Source organism: Amblyomma mixtum, chromosome 1, assembly GCF_055824585.1.
Source record: "Amblyomma mixtum isolate Tamu chromosome 1, ASM5582458v1, whole genome shotgun sequence".
NCBI classification, from domain to species: domain Eukaryota; kingdom Metazoa; phylum Arthropoda; class Arachnida; order Ixodida; family Ixodidae; genus Amblyomma; species Amblyomma mixtum.
In genome coordinates, this window is record NC_143012.1 from 294,984,013 (window position 1) to 295,004,616 (window position 20,604).

At 43.0% G+C, this 20,604-nt stretch overlaps 1 protein-coding gene across 13 annotated transcripts in view; it reads right to left on the minus strand.

Annotated features, from left to right (window-relative positions):
- The window catches only part of ATP8A (ATPase phospholipid transporting 8A1), a 90,888-nt gene that overhangs the window by 26,271 nt on the left and 44,013 nt on the right, over nt 1-20,604 (minus strand). For all 13 annotated transcript variants that reach the window (XR_016286956.1, XM_089566476.1, XM_089566475.1 and 10 more), the window contains 16 exons: nt 17,403-17,517; nt 16,873-16,942; nt 16,659-16,786; nt 14,682-14,761; nt 14,538-14,578; nt 14,393-14,449; nt 13,863-13,971; nt 11,842-11,972; nt 9,709-9,875; nt 7,625-7,682; nt 6,946-7,057; nt 4,772-4,854; nt 2,761-2,810; nt 1,386-1,455; nt 604-691; nt 395-447 (listed from right to left, as the gene is read on the minus strand). Coding sequence is in view for 12 of the 13 variants with exons in the window: in XM_089566476.1 (XP_089422602.1) it covers nt 395-447; nt 604-691; nt 1,386-1,455; nt 2,761-2,810; nt 4,772-4,854; nt 6,946-7,057; nt 7,625-7,682; nt 9,709-9,875; nt 11,842-11,972; nt 13,863-13,971; nt 14,393-14,449; nt 14,538-14,578; nt 14,682-14,761; nt 16,659-16,786; nt 16,873-16,942; nt 17,403-17,517 (1,412 nt within the window). In the remaining variant the exon portion in view is untranslated. The remainder of the gene's footprint in view (nt 1-394; nt 448-603; nt 692-1,385; nt 1,456-2,760; nt 2,811-4,771; nt 4,855-6,945; nt 7,058-7,624; nt 7,683-9,708; nt 9,876-11,841; nt 11,973-13,862; nt 13,972-14,392; nt 14,450-14,537; nt 14,579-14,681; nt 14,762-16,658; nt 16,787-16,872; nt 16,943-17,402; nt 17,518-20,604) is intronic.

A 20,604-nucleotide genomic window follows, 5' to 3' on the forward strand; every position in this document is an offset into this window, starting at 1 on the left:
CCAGTCATGTCCACAAATGCTGGACAAGACTATGCCAGGAATGTTTGCATTTTCCTTTTCTCATAGCTTCCTCCTCTTTGCAATACAAAGCACAGCCAAGTGATGAGAGGCAGTTATGTCATCGTCTCCTAGAGGCGTCTATCCAGTCATGTGTGTCTTATGTTCGTCATTAAAAAATAATAGCACTGGAATGCATTTCAATGAAATCCGTACAACTGGCTGTCGTAAGTAAAGAACACATACAATATGCGTTACACAGAAATTATATTCCTAAAAAATGAAATGCACACATTTCAGTCATTCTAAGAGCAAATTTCAGCATGTAAACTTTTGTCAGTTAGACTTAATACTGGATAAAATATACCAGCTGCAAGTAGAACAGCAGCCTCCTTACCTCATAGTACTCAGGTGAAATGTCTGCTTCTGCGAGGCACAGCGTTCGCAAACCTGTAACAACCAAGACATTTTACACGAACATGATCAAGCATGATATAACGACAGAACTGATGTGCCTCATATAAGACGGCAATAGCACAGCCTCTTCATGATTCAGCAAATTCTCACACATGAGTAGTGGTAGACAACAAACAATATAGTCCCAACCTTGTGAGGCAAACTCTTCCAGATGTTTGAGGGTGATGTCTTTGAAGCTCTGACTCTCAGTTCCAAGCCTTTCATAGATGACAGTGTCCTGAGAGAGAATAAAAATGGTTGCCCAAATTAATGCCAGCACTCACACCCACCTCCCATTCACTTCTAAAGTCCTGCACTGCTAATACCTCAGAAAAGTAATGAGCTGTGAGCCAGTTTTCTTCATTGAATTATTAGGTACATGCCTCCAAAATAGGAGATATCAAACTGGGTTTCTTGGAGTGTTTTATTCGGTTTCCCAAACACCTATATCTATGCATGCCTTACATGCCTTATCTCCCTTCTTTCATTCTGTCTACTTTACACTGGGACCTATCATACTGTCATCAATTATTTCAGGCTGCTTCTCTATACATCCAGTCACTATTAATTGAATTTGAATATTTTGTGCATGTGCATGGTCTTTTTTTTGCAAAAGTCAGGTCCCACAGGGTTCCTGAACATTTCCCAGAAGCCTTCTGGGTTCCCTGAGGCGCTCAAAATGCCGAGAGCCCTTGCTCCATACCACAGAAGCAAGAACCGAGTATTTGCATGTAAACTGCCTTGCCAGTGTATCTTCATGCAAAACACTTGCCTCAATTTTCTAGCGTAGATGACAACAAAACTATCGAAATACCCCATGCACAATGGCGAGATTATTATTGAAAAAAGTAATCAGCAGCAAATGCAATGCTTTGAAACAGCGCCAGCCAGCAGAGCTATGAACTCAATCTCGATTCATGGAGTACACTCACAGCTCCCTTGCAGAAGAGCTTGATTTTCCCCTGGGGTGTCCGAACTAGAACAGACATTCGTTTTCGGGTACTGGAGCAAAAAAAGAAAGAAAACAAAACCACACTCAACTTAACTGCAACAAAGAACCAAGGATGCGCTACGTCTAAGAGGTTAAAAAAAGTTAATTTTTAAGTATTATATTACCATTTTCTAGGGGTGTGCAAATACTGAAACCTTTGAAAACAAATTGAATATGAAGGAAAATTGCCTTCGAATATTGAATCGAATATCAAATACAGAATGAAAAAAAAATTACAAAAGGACAAAAAGGCAAATGTCCATTGTAGTCCTTATTCTTTTGCAAAATGCACCATGGTCCTTGCAACTGAAATTAAATAAATCTAGACTGACTTAGCACCATACAAAAAAAAGTAACGTGCACAGAAATGTACACTGCTTGTTCAGACAGCACAACAGTAGTCATGCAAAATAAGTAGCAAAATAAAATTCATGAAACGGCACAAGACTGGCAACTAAAGTAACAAAATGGGTAGTAAAACCTCATTAATTTGAACTTCAAGGAACCAGAAGAAATGCCCTAATAATCCAAAGGTCGAGGGAACGCACGCGGGATTCGGAATGGCGACACTGCTTCTAAAATGAAATCACCAACTATGCGCCAGTCAGCGCCCAAAAGAGGTACGCAGCTGAATTTGGATAGGATGAATTTGGAATTTAGAATCTGCCAAATGCGCGCCCAGTAGCCACTGTCATCACAGGCTGCGGCGAAGCTCAGAAACAGCAAATTAGTGGCCTGTGTATTTGTGGCCTAGCGACAGGGGTCCTCTTATTGTTGCCATGCCTGTCATTATGCGCATGTCAGGAGTGCACAGGCTACAACGAATATGTAGCAGGCAGGATTGTTACACGATCGCTTGCCCTGTCGGAGACATCTCAATTCGGCTTCCCTTGGGGAGCCCCATGCGAAATTTCACAAGCAGGCTTTCCTGCATATCATAATTCGCAAAAATGAGATGGCGGAGCTCATGCCAGAAAGACTGTGAAGGCAACAGGTTGAGCGCCATTAGGTGGCATGAGGGAAAGCCCACTTGCAGAATCCTGCATGAGGCTGTTGAACTGACATTTTAAACTCAATCTTCAGATAATTTTCCCAGACATTGTGATTATGCCAGGTCAAGGTCGGATTGATGAAAAATGGCCGTATTCTATCGCTGCTGAATATATTTGGGAATTCTTGAATATCCATTTCTTGAACCCAATATGAAGCAAATAACAAATATATCCAATTCAAACTTGAAATTTCAAATATTTGCACACCCCTACTATTTTTATTTTCACATCGCAAAGTGTACTTATAAAACTAAAAAAACTCACCTTGTAAACTCTATAACATTCAAAATTTCATACTTTTCATTTGCACCAAACTGAAAAAAAAAAAAAAAGTGAAGAGAACAGCATCCTTAGATTGCTTCTGCTACAAAAACCGATAGCGAAAAAAGACTAAATTACATTTTCTGAACATCTACAGTAAGGCTTGTAACATGCACTGACATTCGGAATTAGCACCCATGGTATGGTAAAGCACATAAACCAAATAATAATTCCAGCAGGAAACAATCTCTAGGCAGAGTCTTAAAGTCACCTTTCACCAATTAATACTTAAAACAGCAAATTTCAAAAGCAGCTGCGAATTATTTACAAGTTCTAAATTTAATAGCATTGAGATAAACCTTCAGTGCAAGCCCGGAAATGTTCATTTCTTTACTGCGTAGTTTGCCAAATGTTTAACCTGTTCTTTCAGCCAAGCAATTCATAATTATAAAATCTTTCTCTACAAAAGTTTTGCACAGGCATCCAGCTTTTAGCTGCATTAAAGCTACCAGTATGGCTGCATTAAAGTCATACTGAGGGCAAATTGAAGTTGGCCTGTATCAATAGTGTACCGTGTTCTAATCACAAAGAGACCACTCTCGCCAGAAATGGAGCCTTTATAAGCTCGAAAAGACCAAAAAATGAAATGCAGATGTTGCCATCACCAGCCGTCCACAAGTAAGATGCGTGTGTCGACAGATTTTTTGGCGGGGATCACAGAGGCTATGCTACATCGCCATTCATTCCTAAGCGGCGGCACTTCATCTCTTTCGGTAAAGACATGACAAGTTTGAATCAACTGGCGAGAAGATTTTTAAATCCAATTTTCATGGCAATAAGTGCATCTTTTTCTGCCAGACAAAAGTCAACATATCGAAAAGGGCCAAGGAAGTGACTTCTACTCTGAACAATTGTTTGTTTGTGTGAAGTTGTTTGTGCGAAGCGCAAGTTTTGACCCTCTACAGCACGAACCCTTAAGGTTAGTGCAGCACCTCTTAGATGTTAAGCTGTATAAACCTGCGACTATACTGTAAACACATTCGAGCTGTGCATTCAACACAAGTAAAATGAAACACTCAGTGCCAAATGACTGGATGCTGAAATACTAGTTTACAATGTCAGCAACAGTGGCCAAAATTGCGTTTTAAGACAGTGGTTGGAAAATCTCAATTTCGAACAGCCTTTCTGCAGCGCAAGTGTAAGGGATCGGTAGCGTTCGCGGGGGTCATTGGAACGCGGCCGCTCGCGAACGCGCCGGGAAGTACGGGTGTCCACCCGCCCCGCGGAACCGATTCGCACACGTTCTGGCACGAATGTGTATTTGTGTTTGTTTTTATTTTTATTTTGTGGTGGAGAGAACGTTCTACTCCGCACATGCTGGCACGACCGTGCGTTTGTTTTTCTGGAACCCTACCGTAGTTGGAGGGCTGACCATGCTCTCGATTAGCCAATGATATGAAGAATGTAGAATGATTGGGTGCTACGGAATGGGGGCCGGGCCTTTAGGGCTTTAAAACTGGGCCCCGGAGCCGGAAGCGGGGTTCTGCGCTAAGGTGAGATGCTACGCATCTTCGGCTATGCCGAGTAGGGGCCTCCCCTAGTCTTAGCCAGTTCCACCTTTTGGTTGTTTGTCTTTTTGCCGTTGTATCTAACTTGTATATTCTGTAAATATTTGTATATAAATCTTCAGTTATTCCCTTTTTTATCCCTGCATCTCAACTGATCACAAGACCGTCTCTGACGGGGCACCCCTTGTGCGAAGAAATAAGCTTCAGTCTTCGAGTTACCAACCGTCTCTGGCGGGGCACCTCTGGTGCGAGGAAGAGAAGAACCAGTGAAATTTACTGCAAGAAAAGAAAATTCCTGTCCCATTACGATCAAATTACATATTTAGCCGTGACTTGCAATCAGCTCGTGAAGCTGTCTGGTCTTTTATCTCAATTTATGACATGCACAAGGTGGCAATCATAAAATATATTTGGTTTCAGTTCAATAGAATAAAAAAGCCACTCACGATGTTCACAGTCACATGAGATGGTGTTCTAGTTGTGAAAACAAAGCCAACTTCTCGTGCACCCTTTACAAGAGCCCCTTCATCTGAAAAAAAATTACATATTACTTACAGCATCACTTCTTTGCTTGAAGCACGCACTGCAAGCCAAGGCTACTGGGAGTCGTGTGCTTTAGACAGCAAAAGGGTTAAGTAGCCGACTTCAATAAACACCTGCTACTCTCAGAGTACTTGCGAATCAAAGTTAGTGTTGATTCCTTTGCACTAGGCAAAGCCTTTTGAAGGTCTAGACTGCCCATTAAAGGAAAAACGTAAAACAGAAAAGACTATGCATATAAAAAGTGCAATGTATTACTGTTTTTTTCCTTTGCAGACGCTGCACAAGTTGACAAAAGCTTGTGTGTCTGCTCATATTAAATTATCACACTAAATATCTCATCAGCATTCAGCACGAAACATGAACTTGACTGATCCCTGGAATACTGTACAGCCTTGCTCAAGATGTCAAAGAAAGGCACATGAAAGCCAAAATATTTTTCATTCACAGACGCTATAGTTCTGAACTTAGTTATAATATATAAAGGTAATGAACATTACAATTACACTATTAATTGTAAAGCAGCTATCATTTATAAACCACACAAAAAAAAGGATACATGCTCTTTGGCCAAAGTTGTCCTTACACCAATTTAAAAAATTTAGCACATTTTCGCTCCACCGAAGTCTACTCATGCAGAAATAATACTTCAAGACATTCTGCACAAAACTGAACGCAAAAAAAAAAAAAAAAAAATTATTACTATGCTTGCACTCTACTTTATAAGTAACAAATATCACCAAGAAAAAATGTAAATGTCGTTTTCTTTTTTTACATCTCTGGCCCTTTTTATTCCTCCTTAAACCGCATCCTTCAAAGGTACAACAGTCCAGGAGACCACCCATTATAAAGCATACTGTTATCGTGCCTGGCCGCAGTGGATTGTGTACAATGTGCAGAATTTCGGGTGTTCCGATCTCCCGAGCCACTATCGATGATATGAATGTACAAGCTGCGAGCGCACCCTCCAACACTAAGCGCTGCCTGTACATTGCCGATGCCGCTATCGCTAGTCGTGCTGTACGCACAGCATGCAGTGAGCAGCGGCGCACAGCCCGCATGCACATCACTGACATCACAACTGTACGCACTGCGAGTAGCGAGTCGTGATCATGTGGACGTAAATTCCGTCAGCCATAAACAGATCTCTGTAAATGCATTTCCCATACTTCTGCGTATGAATTTTTTTCAAGTTGGACGATACGAAATTTCGGATTGTATGATTTTTTTTTTTTTTTTTTTGCAATCACCAGAACGTCCGCTATCCCTGCCTCGTGCTGACAGAAGGTCGAAAGAATCAAGAGGTGTGGGAACAAGAGAGAGAACAAACATGTGCCACAGCCATCTGTGCCGAAGCGACAACAATGGCTGCAGCCAAATATAACTTAAGCCATCTCAGCAAACTGGGTGCACCCTAACTGGTGAGCCACCACAGTAGGCAAGTCATTCTGGCCACGAGCTAGGCCTAGCAAACACTAAAACATCTTTGTGGAAAGCAGCAATTTTCGCACCTTGGAGCCATGGCTCCAATGCTGCTGCCAGGCATCGAAGCCTCATTTCAGAATATAATTTAAAATCGATGCTGGCATCGAGGTACCATAGCAGGCAAGGATGAATGGGCGAGGCTCCGAATCTGGATGCCACACGCAGAAAGTGCGAGGTGTAGCCCAAGAATGCATTTCTGCTTTAATACCAATTATTACCACTAAGATACATTTCTCACCATTCCAAGCATTAGTGTTTGCTATTCTGAGTACACCTCGAGCTTTCATTACAAAACACAAAATTAATTGCAGCAGCATGATTTTTTTATTACTTTGTTTACATAAGGGCTGCCCTGCTTAGGATGAAGAGAGGCATCAAAGTAAAAATGTTTCATACCTCACGACACCACTGGTTATGAAACTGAAATAGTTATCAAGTCCTAAGTGCGCAAAGAGCACAGCAATTAAAAAAAAAAAGGTTTCTGTCCACAGCAAGCAGGGAAGTGCTCATCAGAATGTGCAAAGATGCTGGATGGAAAGGCAGTGAAAACTACATCCCACAACCGGGTCAAACACATGCGTCACAAAAGCATTACCAGGTGATGCAGCCTGGTACTTGATGAACTGTGTTTCGGTGTCAATCTCAGGGACCACAGTGTGGCAAACCGCCATCAAGGTGAAGAACTCCCGTACATATGGTGTAGCAGCCTGGACAGGTATGAAAAAAAATATATATATACATTTGCGAATAAAAGACATGCATTTTAAAGCCACCCGCTAATCTTGATGTGCACAGGTTGACTAAGGCTGCAAGTATCCCTCATGTCCTGTCACAGTGCCCCTTAATCGAAACTACCCAACAAGGCACCAAAACAAATGTTCACAGGGTGCTCAGCTGCACAGACCATGCACACGACACAACAGGTGTATAAAAGACAGTGCCATCGAAGAAATGAATTACAAACGAAGAATCAAGAGGGTTTCATTCAGTAACCATTATTGCACCATCTTATGCCAGCAATGTTGTGTAATTAGTATAATGATGTCAAGACTGTGGGCATAAAAGGAGGCTGCGTCATTTACTAATGCAGCATGTATCCGATAAGTATTATAGACTCTTATTTCGTAAGGACACCTGTATAGGAATACCAACAGCAGCAGCAACACAGTGCTGCATGAATTCCACATGCATGCAGAAAGCTTCCCACAGTAGCTAAGCAGAAAATCCACATGCAACACTGCCACATGTCATCACTGCCACATGTCATCACTCACTGTGTTCTTCCTAAGGATATCGTGAATCTCCTTGGGGTCAAGGCCATCGTCTAAAGACCTAAAAAGAAAAGAAACAATATTGTGAAACAATGTCCTTAGGATCCATCACTATAGTGGCTACACAGACACGCAAATGTGGAGCCAGTGGCTTTCAGTGTAAACACATTAATGCTATCTCTAGAACAAAACACTATATGCTGTGGGGATTATGCTTCTTGAGCGACTGAAGCGTGCGCCCGCTGCTGCCATTTGCTAATCAGAAACCCACCGCGGAGTGTCCGCGTGCGGAATGCGACCCGCCACGCTGCTTGCCCTCCTTTCAAGAACAGCTATCAGTCATCCTCCCTTCCGTTCCTTCCGTTCGGCCTTGCATCCCTATTGGCCACTCTGGGTGTTGTTGGGGCATTGTTTCGGCGACAGGTCGCAAGCAGAGATTAACATGGGGAGACCACCACCGACTAAGGCAGCAGAAAGGTGTGTAGAGTCTGCTTCTCGGTGCCCCGGGTTTTGCCAGGGACCAATAACGTAGGTGGTTTAACGTGACCACCTCGTATTTATGACTCAGTACAGGCCTGAATGGAGTCCCGTCACCCACCTGAGTGGCCCTGACGCTCCAGACTTGGGAGGGGCTGATCTGACTGGTCCACCATCACTGCTGGCCATTGCCAGTGGCAACGAGCGATGGGCCATCAACGTGCAACTGGTGTTGTCAAGATGTGGTCCACACACTCCCCATACTCTCTCGTGTCACGCACAATGTAACTTTTGGGTAGGCCATGCAACTCGCGAGTGCCCTTATCTACGCCGTCATGCATATGTGGTCTTTGCTTTGCGCGCGTGGTGCCGCGGGCCTGTTTTCAGGTGCTGCAGTAGGGCTATGTGTTGCACTGAGGTCTGGGGATTAGCGCAGTGTTCTGTAATGCAGCATACTGTGTAATAAACACTTGTGCTCTCAAATAACTGTGCCCTCCTTCCTCTAGAGCGAAAGTGCAGGCACGTGGTGAACGCTGGCAGTGCCTTCAGCCTGCTCTGCCCTGAACCCGCATTATGCCACTTAACACCCGTCACCGGTAACCCCACAGAGCCTACATAGTGCTTAACCTTGCATCCAAATAGGCTTCTAAGACAATCTCTGAAACAGTGGCTGAACACAATCACAAGCACTAAAATGCTCTCAAGGAGCCCTGAGGCACCTTCCGGTAAACAGGTCATAAGTGACCAGGAATGGTATAACATAATAATCTGACATGAAACCAACAAAGTTTACGGAGCATGGCAGCCACACACACAAAAAAAAAAATGAGTTTCCTCACAGCCCAAGCACACACTCTGCAACTGTATGATGCTTCCTGACAGAATCTGTATTGACTTCTCTGGCCAAACAAAGCATATGCTTCCAGTTTAAAGCTGTGCATCGAGACAAAATTCACTTTTTTTTTTCCCAACCTCTTGATGCCAAGTGTAAGCCAGTGTGCATCTTTCCCTTCCCACTTTACACCCCTTGCACACGCACCAAAGTCTGGAGAGGCATGCTGCACAATGCAGCCAAAAGTCACTGCACTCCACCCTTCCTCCTACCACCTCTGCTATACTGGCCTAGCCGCTCTTTTTCATTGTTAGCCATACACAATATCTGCAAATGTCAACTTATCATTATGTACTAAAGGAAAGTCTTCCCTGCTGTTCAGCTCAGACTTCCTCTCACCCAGCTCATAAATCACAACCTTTGTACTCATTATCTTGCAATGTGATACGTTGGTATAGGATGTCTTTGTAGCCTACCCTATTTTGTTTTTAAGTGAATGTTCATCCACTACCATCAAGGAACCTTCAACACACAAAAACCTACAACGGTTTCTCGCTAGCTATGGTGCTCTTTACATGTATTGTGCATACATGTGACTGCAAAAACAGCCATGTACTGAAATTTAAGTCTAATTTAAAAAAAAAACATAAGGTGGTTGAAGCTAGTTAAGGGTAGCTGTGCCAAATGTAAGCTGATTAATTTTGTTTTTCAACCTGTATAAACAATCCAGCACAACGGATGGACAGCAAGACGAACTAATACTACTAATGCTACCTACCCATATATCCGGCCAGCAATGCTGCAACGCTTGAATTCCATGATGTTGCAGGTCAAGGTGCCAGTTTTGTCAGAGAATATGTATTTCACTTGGCCAAGTTCCTCGTTCAGGTTGGACGTCCTTGCCATGGCAGGCGTATCTGTGTCTTCGTGGTACATTTCTGCATCCTGACAGCACGAAAGATGCATGTCAGCCTGGCAGATAATGGTGCACACCTATATTTCTACAGCAAACCTGGCATACTGGCAGTTGTTGGTATGATTAACGTGCCCAAGTGAACGGAGTACTAGTAACAATTCATAAATTAAATTTTAGTGCGTAATGACAAATTCACACTGCAGTGGTACTGATAACCTTACTTACAAAACACAAATATTAGACACTTTTAGTTGGGCGTATGCAATGAGCTAACGTACACAGCGACTCTGTGGGAAACAAATGCGTATGCGCAGAACGCTGCGTATCTCGCAGCGTCTTACAGGCATACGCACGCTACAAATCAGAGCGTGCGCGCTATGGGCACGTTACGGGATGCGCTGACAAGATGGCGGCGCCCTACTCACCCACTTCGGAATAAATACATGTCACCACTGGTATCTTTGCCGCAATAGCTCGCTCTAATGGTAGCGGTTCACTTTTATTTCGCATACTCTTGCCCATGCGTAGAGGTATAAGTGATAACTAGCCTTTCAAATAATTTGGCGATTTTAAAGCTCTTAGGCCTAACTAAATGCAGTGTGTTTACCTCGCAAGAACGACACCTGGCAAAGCCCAATTTGGCTGCCCAAATTCTTGCAAGTCTTTTCTAACAAACCACAGGTTAAGCATCATATCCCATCTGTCCGAGAAGAAATTTCTGATAATAAACAGGCAACAAATTATACAAGGGGTCAAACCTTTTGATAACCTGTGTACATGGATAATGTCTGCTGTTCTCCCTCCCAAAGTACCAGCATCAAATTTGAGTAAGCGGCAGAAAGATAGGTGCAATAGGAATCAGCTGGCAAGTTAAAACCCCGATATGGCACACAAAGGTATGCGCTGTACGATTTTCCATCTGTTTTATACTTCCTCCCGCTGCGTTAGGATTGACCTTCTTTATCCACAATTCAGGAATTCGTACTACTCGAAGAAATTACAATAGTGAGGTTACAGCATAAAAAGGAATGAATTTACATTTTTTGAGCACACACTGCACTCCAGGTGGCTTATTAAACTCCATAATACTTCTTCAGAAAAAAAAAAAAGAGTCTGTACATAGATTTTTTCCTTATACAGAATATCCACATTCTTGAGGCAAGATCATCTATTTTGAAAATATAACACGGCATTGCTGCTTACTATCAGTTTTGTCAGCACAGTGCAGCTACTTCTCTTGTTGTACTATCTCCCAGGGGGAACTTGGCCACCATGTTTTGTACCATTTCCAGCTGTGGCCTCCTGTGTATCAGTGTAACAAGTACTAAGCATACATCCTTTTATTAGTTACCCAAGTTTCACTGGATAAAACTTGACACCCCTACAGAAGAGTAATCAAAAGAAAACACTAACCTCTAGTTAGTAATGGGAGTTAATATGAACTCACTGTTATCTGTGCAGCACCCACCTATTAATGCCTCTTTTCCCGTGTAAACTCGAAAATGAATTCACTTCTGGGTATTTAAAAAAACTTCCACTTTCTTAGCCAAAAGTAATCAGGCTACTGTGACCATGGAAAAAGTGGGAAAAGTTGCAGTCGCCAGCCCCTGCCAGCTGCAAAGATCACATGCGTGGCCCGTGCATTTTCTCTGGACAATAATAAGCCTCCCGGTAGCATGAGAAGCAGTGAGGCAGCCCGGTTACTTTTTGCAAAGATAGCGCATATTCCAAGTCTATCTAAAGCCGGGTAGTATCATAATCGCTAATAATTTTTTCTGCATGCAACACAGTCGTTAGCAAAAAGCAGCCCTGATGACAACACACCGGCTCAAATACCACCAAAACGCTATCCCCACAGCACTGTTTTATGACGAAATAACAACATTTAGATTTATCATCAGCCTGAAATGAAAAAATCTATGCTTCTCTAAGTGCCCTTTCCCTGCTGGGAAAAACACAAGTGCTCTCAGGTAGCCCAGTCAGAGGCCTGCGTACCATGTTGATGAAGCTGGCCTGTATGAATCGCACCATTTCCAGAGTCACCTGCAGGCTGATGGGGATAAGGTTGTTGTACAGAATGATGAAGGTCAGGAAGTTGTAGCCAAAGTTGCTGTTGCTGCTCAAGTCTGCAAGCAAAGGCAGGAGCACACAGGAGAAAGAGGCACAATGAGCGTGATGCTTAATGTAGCACAGTCAATGCAAAATGAGCTACCAGAGCAATATGCAAGGGGAAAACAGTGAAATTAATGGAGTGCCATTTATACAACGATTTATTTCAGTACAAGCTGAACAGTTGAATGCAGGCTTTATTCCAACCTTATATCTACTATGATCCATTTAAAGACTGAAGTGCTCATTGCGCATTTGCTTCTGAATGTTTGCATAGCCTTAAATGTACAGCGTAAGATGCGTATATTACTCCCATAGCAATCAAACTTTGTGCCGAGCTATGAATACCAGAGGCTTCACTGCAACTAAGGTGAATTTCCCATGCAGGTAACCTGCGCAAGTACTGTTACTTTGCAAAGGTAAACACATGACAGCATGCAATATTAAACACCCTTCGGGAGGCTATAACGTGATGAAAGTTGCTTGAGCTATTGCTTACCCAAGCAGGATTTGTTTTCTTTAAACTCAATCCTTATAATTCCTGTGTGGCAGCTTTTTCTCACTTAAAAAATTCTGATAAACATGCCTTCATTAGAACAGACAGCGTGGACTTTGTCAGGATTAATTTGCTAATGTTGCTCATCGGCACTTTTCCATTTGTGTTATGTACCGCAAGGAACGAGTTAGCCAACATTTTCATCTTCACATAAAAATGGCCCCAAAAGCATTATCAGATGAGAAAAAAGATACAAACACATGTACAGATATACTACGTGGGCTGTAAAGCCCCAAAGCTACAAGTGGGCTTATGAGATGCCGTAGTGGAGGACACCAGGTTAATTCAGACCACCTGCCAGGGGGTTCTTTAGCATGCACTGACATCGCACAGCACATGGATCTCTTTGCATTTCGCCTCCATACAAATGCAACTGCTGAAGCCAGGATTCGATCACGCGTCCTAGGGCTCAGCAACCAAATGCTATAGCCACTAAGCCACAATGACAAGCTGGCTTCAGATACACAAATTAAACCCAGAAATCCGAAATGAAACATGTGTAGAGAGCATGCTGTGGCATTTACTTACAAGCTCCTAGAACAAAGAGGGAGCGAAACATGTCAGCATACAAATCAGAAGGCACAAATTCATCATGCTTCAATGAGACTGGCAGACTAGCAGCATGTTAGACCCATGAGTAGTAAGGCGTTGAATATATACTTACACGGGCTAGATGGAACACAATATATGTGCAATTTGTACAGATAAAAACATAATTCCTTTCTTGCATTTCATTTAGGTAGCTCTCCAGATTTGTTCCAAAACATGTCAGAATAAAGGTACAGCCATCGTTTAATGCCGTCCCTCATTGTTGCTGTTCGCTCCTGTCACCAGCGCACGTCTGTGTGACACTGTATACATTTTCAGGACAAGTGTAATGTGCACTTAGTGAGCCAGAAAGCTGTTCATCTTAGGAGACATGTTTGAAACCTGAATATGAACAGGTAAGCTTAAGCTGTAAATGATTAGCTATCTAAAACAGCACTGAAAGATTGGACAAGGAAATACAGACAAACCAGGCATTAACTATTAACTGTCTTTTCGTGTTCCTTCTTTTATCACTGCTTAGTGCAGCTAATAACCACAGACTAGCCCAGTTTTGTATTTGTTAAATGATACTCGGCAAACTCAACTTGCATGCAAGACATCCGAAAGATGTAAAAAAATTAAGTCAGCTATACTACGTCTTACAAATAAGCAAGCACCTTTCACTTCATACACACCAGTGCTGTCTGGACACTCTAATGCCGGCTGACTGCTGTCACAGCTCAGTGTATCACTGTACTTTTATGCTGGTGCATTTATTTACTGTGGCATTAAAAGAAGTGAAAAATTCAGCATGGCCACATACCATCCAAGCCCAAGTACCAGTCTGTGGTAGCGTGCTTTCCAGTCCAAATCTCGCTTGCCACAGAGCTGATCAGAGCCAGGACAATAAGCAGCAGAAACAACATGATGATCTGCAAAACAGCAACAAAACATGCTCCCGACTGCATCCTTATGGCAAGCAGCTAACAAGAGATGTGTGTGTGTGCTGCGAGATCAAAAAGCGATAGTAAGCTGTGAAGTTTGGGTTGACTTCAGCTCGGCATGATTAATAAAATGTAAATCTTGCTTCCTTTTTTTTTTTTTCTGGTGATAAAAATGCAAGCATAGCTTGAAGCCAGTCACTAAGCAGAATGGCAACATTGAACTTTACTGAATTTTCCTGTGCACTTTAGCTGACACAGAGAAGAGTTTAGTAAAAATCTGAAAGCTAGCCAAGCATGTAAACTTAAGGATATGAGGACTAGTTTTAGAACAATGCAAGAAAGGAATCTACATGCTCCTTCCACGACTAATAAGTGTGTTCCCTTATTCTTAAGCAAACAACACACACACCTGGGTGTTGGTGACTTTATCAACAGTAGACCGTTTCAACGGGGCAGCGGTAGAGTTCTGCAGAGAATGATCACAAGAAAGACATTACATCCGATTGCCCCACATTTCCACCAAACATGCTCATTGTCCCAAGATACACACTGACCATCATGAGCTTCGTTTCGTGGCCCGTGTAGATGACTATACCTGTGATAAAATAAGAAAAAGTAAAACAATGCGGCAGTCACTGCTGTATCATGTGCAGAGGTGAAGCAATTGTGGTTACGCTGCACCGGCCAGAAACACTCACCAAATGCCCACGTTGTGTTCTTCAACATGGCACCGCGAAGGAGGATCTGGTCAGGGCTTAGGGGGACTGTTTTGGGAGGCCTTAAGAAGAGACAGAAACATAGTCATCAAAACTTGGCCCACTACCACACTGTTTCCCTCGATCCGGCTATTCTCAGGCATTCATTTTCTTCGCAACAAAATCTCCCAAATAGCTCCTGCACATGCACCTCAAGTAAGTAGTCTGAGCCACCCACGCATCTTTCTCATCAGTCTCAATTCTTGAGCAAAATCGTGGTTTGAGCTAGTTGGTACATCTTCAAAACTTCACCAGCGCTGCGATGAGGAGCAAAGACAGAGAAGGAGCGCTTGAACTTGTCGTTCCTCCTCTGTCTTTTTTCCTCGTCGCAGCGCTGGTGAAGTTTTGAAGATTCTCAATTCTTGCTTTCAGCACCACACAAGAGCATCAACAATAAAAGCACGTCTGTTTAAAAATCAAGCCAGTTCTTACTAACATCCCTCTCTCAGCATCTCGCAGCATTTCCGACAAACTATACACTTCTAGCAACTCCAAGTGCCACACTTAGAGCCTGTCCCAATGCAGACAACTGTGGGCATGCACACCGTAGTAACCTTGCCAAGCGCACAACATGCGGCTATTGAGGTCAATAATCCGCCATCAATGATGTCCTACCTTTTCACACAATAAACAATATGTTAAACCAGTTTTGACAAGTCTGTTCTGAGAACAAAATGATGAACTGAGAAATGCCGAAGTCTTGGAACACAAAGTAGATGCCATATTCCTTGCAGAGAGAAGGCAGCGCGAAAACTGCAGCAGACTTAAGATGCGTGAAGCAAAATAATTGGAAACAGTGTCACATTTAGTGGCTTGTGGCAGAAGTAGCGACTGCAGGAGAAGTGGAGATCAGCACCAAATGAACTTTGCTTGGCAATAATGCCAAAACATGACAACTGATCATACTGTTATACCTTTAAGCTACGAATAGATTAGACAGAATCGCTGGCTTTACTAACGTATGTGACTGTCAAGTCACCCCTAAATATTTGTATGCATCACAATATTAGCGACTACACTACATGTCAAGGTAAAACTATTAGTTATCCCAGGCTGCTCTCATCCTAGCAGAAATTAAGTTACGATGTTTAATGTCCTGAAGTGACACATGGGCTATGAGGGACACTGTAGTGGAGGGCTCTGGATTAATTTCGACCACCTGGGGTTCTTTAACATGCAATGACATCGCACAGCACACAGACACCTTTTGCATTTCCCCTCCTGGGCCCCTCCCATCGAAACGTGGCCACTGCGGCCGGTATTGAACCTGGGTCGCCCGGATCAGTAGCCAAGTGCATTAACCACTCAGCCACCGTGGCGGGGCTCTTTAGAAAGATGATAACATCAATTCTGTAAATTCAGCAGGAGTGAAAAAAACAAGTCCTGCTTTCTGCGACTGTTGCCCCTCGGAACTCAACAGCAATGTAAACCTCATCCCAGTACTTAAACAAAAGCAAGTGCCCTCCAGCATTAAGTACTGTAACATTACCCCAGGAAGTGACAAGCACAGTCCTAAATAAGTGGGTGCAGCTTTTTAGGCAAATATGCGAGTCTTCCACTACATGCGAAGCCCCAGCATTCAGCCAACACTCACATAGCCAAATGCTTTGCCTGCCAAATGTATTTCTTTTCAATGTTTAAACAATGTTCAGAAAACCTCTCACTGCAATGGAGCCCTCCATGCCAAGATCAAAAATCCTAACAACAATGCAGGCAAACTTCCTTTCCTTTTTCGTGTGAAACCACAAACAGTTACATAAAAGGACCTGAACTCCCTAGACATCCTGTAAGGTGGTGGCCACTATAACTGCATTAGTGAAGCAACCAAGGAAACAGCAGTACTGCAGCGCAGTTAATCAGCGTGCATGCACCAAAACCAATGCAGAAGCTTTATCAGGCAACTTTGGAGACCAAACTCACTTGGGATTGTTGATACGGATGTTGCCCGTGAATTCATACAGGTGACGATTCGGCAATTCACACTCCACATAGCCTTGTAGTTCAACAAGACTTTTGGTTGTAAGAAACCCTGCTGTCTGAGTCAGACCCTAGGGTAAATAAAAAGGGGGGGAACAAAAGTAAGTGACCCACGTTGGCTGCCACTGTACCTGCAGGTTACTTCTGCACTTCTTACCTGCCTTATCTTGAGGTTTGTTTCACCATCAAGGTTCGCAGTTTCGATGTAGCACATTCCTTGTGGCTCGCTGAGCAAAGAGAAAATAGGGGATGTAGTCGCATCATTGGCACAACTAAGACAAACACAAACGCTGCATAGTAAACAGGTTCCTATTAGATGTATCCGTTTCAGGGGTCGTCATGGCAGCATTGCGGTCTCATCCAAGCCAGCCTTCTTTAATGCTTCAAGAGAGCTTGCCGAGCATGCACATTGTTTAAAAAAATTCGCTAATATGTGAAAAGTTTGAAAAGTATTGTAGTGCGGAAAATGTCTCGTACTGGCTATCCTTTGTTTAACACTTCACTGCACTGAGAGGACTGTAACAGCACAATACCATTGGTGCTCTTGCGTTGCACCCAACAGAAGACTCCCTTCTCTGAACAAGGCACCAGCACCATTTCCTTAATACATACGCGATCCAAATGAGCCCTTTTCACCATTCAACACAGGATTACTTAACAATGAAGAGCAGCTTGGTATGGCCATACCTTGAAGACAAAAGGACCAAGTCAGCTGGAAAAAACTGCCCGCTGGTGACCTTCACAAAGTCACCCACCACGACCTGGTTCCACCTGATTCCTTTCCATTCCCCATCCCGAAGAGCTGAAAAAAGGGAGCATAGTTACGGCCTGGACAACACACGCTCCTGAAGGGCAATGAGTATGAGCACCATCAAATATTTTCCTGGGAAAACAGGCCAGCTTATGGACAAATTACGGTGTTTAGTTTAGAAGATAAACTTTTCATGTCACCACGTCAACATAGAAAAAAAACTAACAAAGCAGATCCAGAAACTGAGAGCTAACCGCACCTATTTAATAGTACCAAAATAAGTGAAAATGCATAAGTTGCTGAGCATAGCACGACCTCGACAAATTCAAAACAGTGGAGCTTCCATCCCGACTATGATTGAGCCACACACACAATCTCTATTTATTTGCTCCTAAATTTCTTTAGTTCACCCTATACACTACAAATACTACATGTGGTGATCATGTGCCCAAGGTGACAATAAAGAAACATGCAAGCCCACATCAGGCCCCGGCTCTGAACTAAAGTACAGGTACCTGGCACCTATTAATTCGGTACCTATTAATAGGTAGATGCACCTATTAATTCGCTAAGCAATATGGAAATGTGCTCAGGATTCCTTTGAAAGAGAGTGCAACGAAAAAACACACTTGAGGCCGCTGCCATGCACAAACAATTCTCAAGCTCTGTCCAGCACGCCTTCTTCCCACGCTCTGCCTTTTTCGTTGGCTTCAGTAACTATTCAGAATTCAGTATATTCCGGTCAAAGATCTGAGAACTCGTGATCGTTTTCTCGTCCCTAGAGTCCGAACTCGATACGGCCAGCGTCTGCGAAAACATTATGTTCCTTCCGTGCTCAACCGGTTACCTAAAGAAATGTTTTCTGCTAACTCAAAAAAAAATAGTGAAAGCTTTTCTTCAGAAACTTCGTTGTTAGTTCCAGCATTCTGTTATGATTATATGATTTTACGTGTTCTTTATTTTTTCGTTTGTTGCATTTTTTTACTCCGCTCTTTGAATTTATTTTTTTTTATCCCCCACTTTTTCTTTCTGTTTTTTGGCACTTTGTGTGTTTGGTGCATGAGTTGTGTGCCGTCTGCTGCCGGGCGCTGCCACTCAAGCCTTCTAAGGCTTTGGCAGGCCCGCATTTGTATTGGAATGAATAAATAAAAATATTATTATTATTATTATTATTATTATTATTAGAGCGTTGTTGCAGGTTAGTGCCAGCCCCTGATCATTTTTTCCATCATGTCCCACAGTCCCCTTGCTGTGGGGTTCCCACTCTCCAGGGAATATTCAATGGCACGTAACCTGAATTTTGCACCTGAGCTTCTTGGCCTTACAGGCGGCGCAATCTTCAGCAAGAAAAGCGAAGCCAAATGGATGTGACGCCAAAATCAAAACTTTCAAGAATACGACTGCCAGCTGGGCTGGATGCAACCAATGAGGTCACACAGCACCCTCTGCACCACTGCTGCGTTGAGTTCAGTTGCTGTGAGGTTATGTGATTCTATTCGTAAGATAGCATTTTGAAAACATAGTTTTAGCACAGCACAATCCACTACCGCAATCTGCTGCCATGGTCAGCTACCTCCGTATGAGCAGATGGCCATGAAAAGTACACTCCTGTCACTACACAGGCACAGATCATGGTAGCAGAACACGGATCACTTTGTGCTAAAACTCTCTAACTTTCTTTTTGTTCATTTTTCACATAATCATTTTCTTTTCAAACATGGTTACTGGGCATGGCAAAAGATAACGCGTGGTGGCATGCCATACTTCGCCATATAAACGTCGCATCATTGTATAAGACGCATTGAGAAAAAAAAAGAAAAAAAAACACGAGTTATACACCGGAAAATACGGTAAATGTCAAGGCTGAAAGCGTTTACAATACAGGTGGTCAATGAATCCAAATTATCAGCTCAAAATGTTGTTTGCATGAAAACTGTTAGTAGCTGCATGGTGAGCTATTCAATCAAATGTTTTAAATGCAGCAACAAGCAGGAATACATCTTTACACAAGTGAGCAAAGAAACAGGAGGCCTTCTATATTCGTTAAGGGTGTGCGAATATTCGAAATTTTCGAATATAATTCGAATATTAAATTGTTGCTATTCGTATTCGATTCGAAATCTAAATATTCGTGTTCTTTCGATTATTCGATCCCATGCGAATATTCGTACTTAGCCGAATATTTTATTGCGAGCACCGGCATACATTTCGGTGCGCAAGTCCAATCGACATAGACATAACATGGCGACGTCCAGAGCCGTGCGTAATGTTGGACCATGCCGTAGATGACTGCGCTTGTGAGCTTCTTTATGGCTATACCTGCGAAGCTGGTGTAGTCAAAGCTGTGCACGAAGTTCCTCGCAAAAATTACGAGGAACTTTAGCGGCTAAAGTGGTGAAAGGCGAAAGCCTGAGTGCTGCATTCTGCTACGCGATTGTTCACTTCACAGTTTATTGGTGCAAAAATTAACTGCTAATTAATGACGCTTAAGGTTCGCCTTTAGGAGTGGAACGCGACTGCGTGTTGTAGCGCTGCCAGGGAGTCCATGGAATGCCACCACCCGTTTCTTTGAACGCAACGCTTTTTAAGGAAAGGAAATGAGGCTGTAATTCTCTGTCCTCTCGGTGGACAACTGAGCCTCATGGTACAGGAAGGGAGGAAGTGTGAGTGAAAGAAGAAAGAGGGGCCGTAGTGATGAAAATGAAAATTGTATTTGAGGAAAGGAAAGTCTCACATATGTCAGTAGACACTAGTCGAAAATTGTATTTGAGGAAAGGAAGTTGCGCAGTAACTGTCTCACATATTTCGGTGGACACCCATCAAAATTCACCCCTGGTGATGTCACGACAATTTGGACCAATCTGATACAAATACGCCTTGCTCGTCGGTAAATTGGTTTTTGAGGAAAGGGAATGTATCTGTCTCTCATAGTCTCCACCGCGTAATGGGAAGGGAGGAAGATGGGAGTGAACGAAGACACCCTATTCACTAGACGCACCTTTGTTCATTCCAAACCATCGATCTTGCATGGCGGAGTGGTAGCGTGCTCGACTCGCACTCCGGAGACCGGGGTTCGATTCCCAAGCTCGGCCAATTTCTTACTCGGTTTTATTTATTTATCTGGTCTGACTAGAAAGG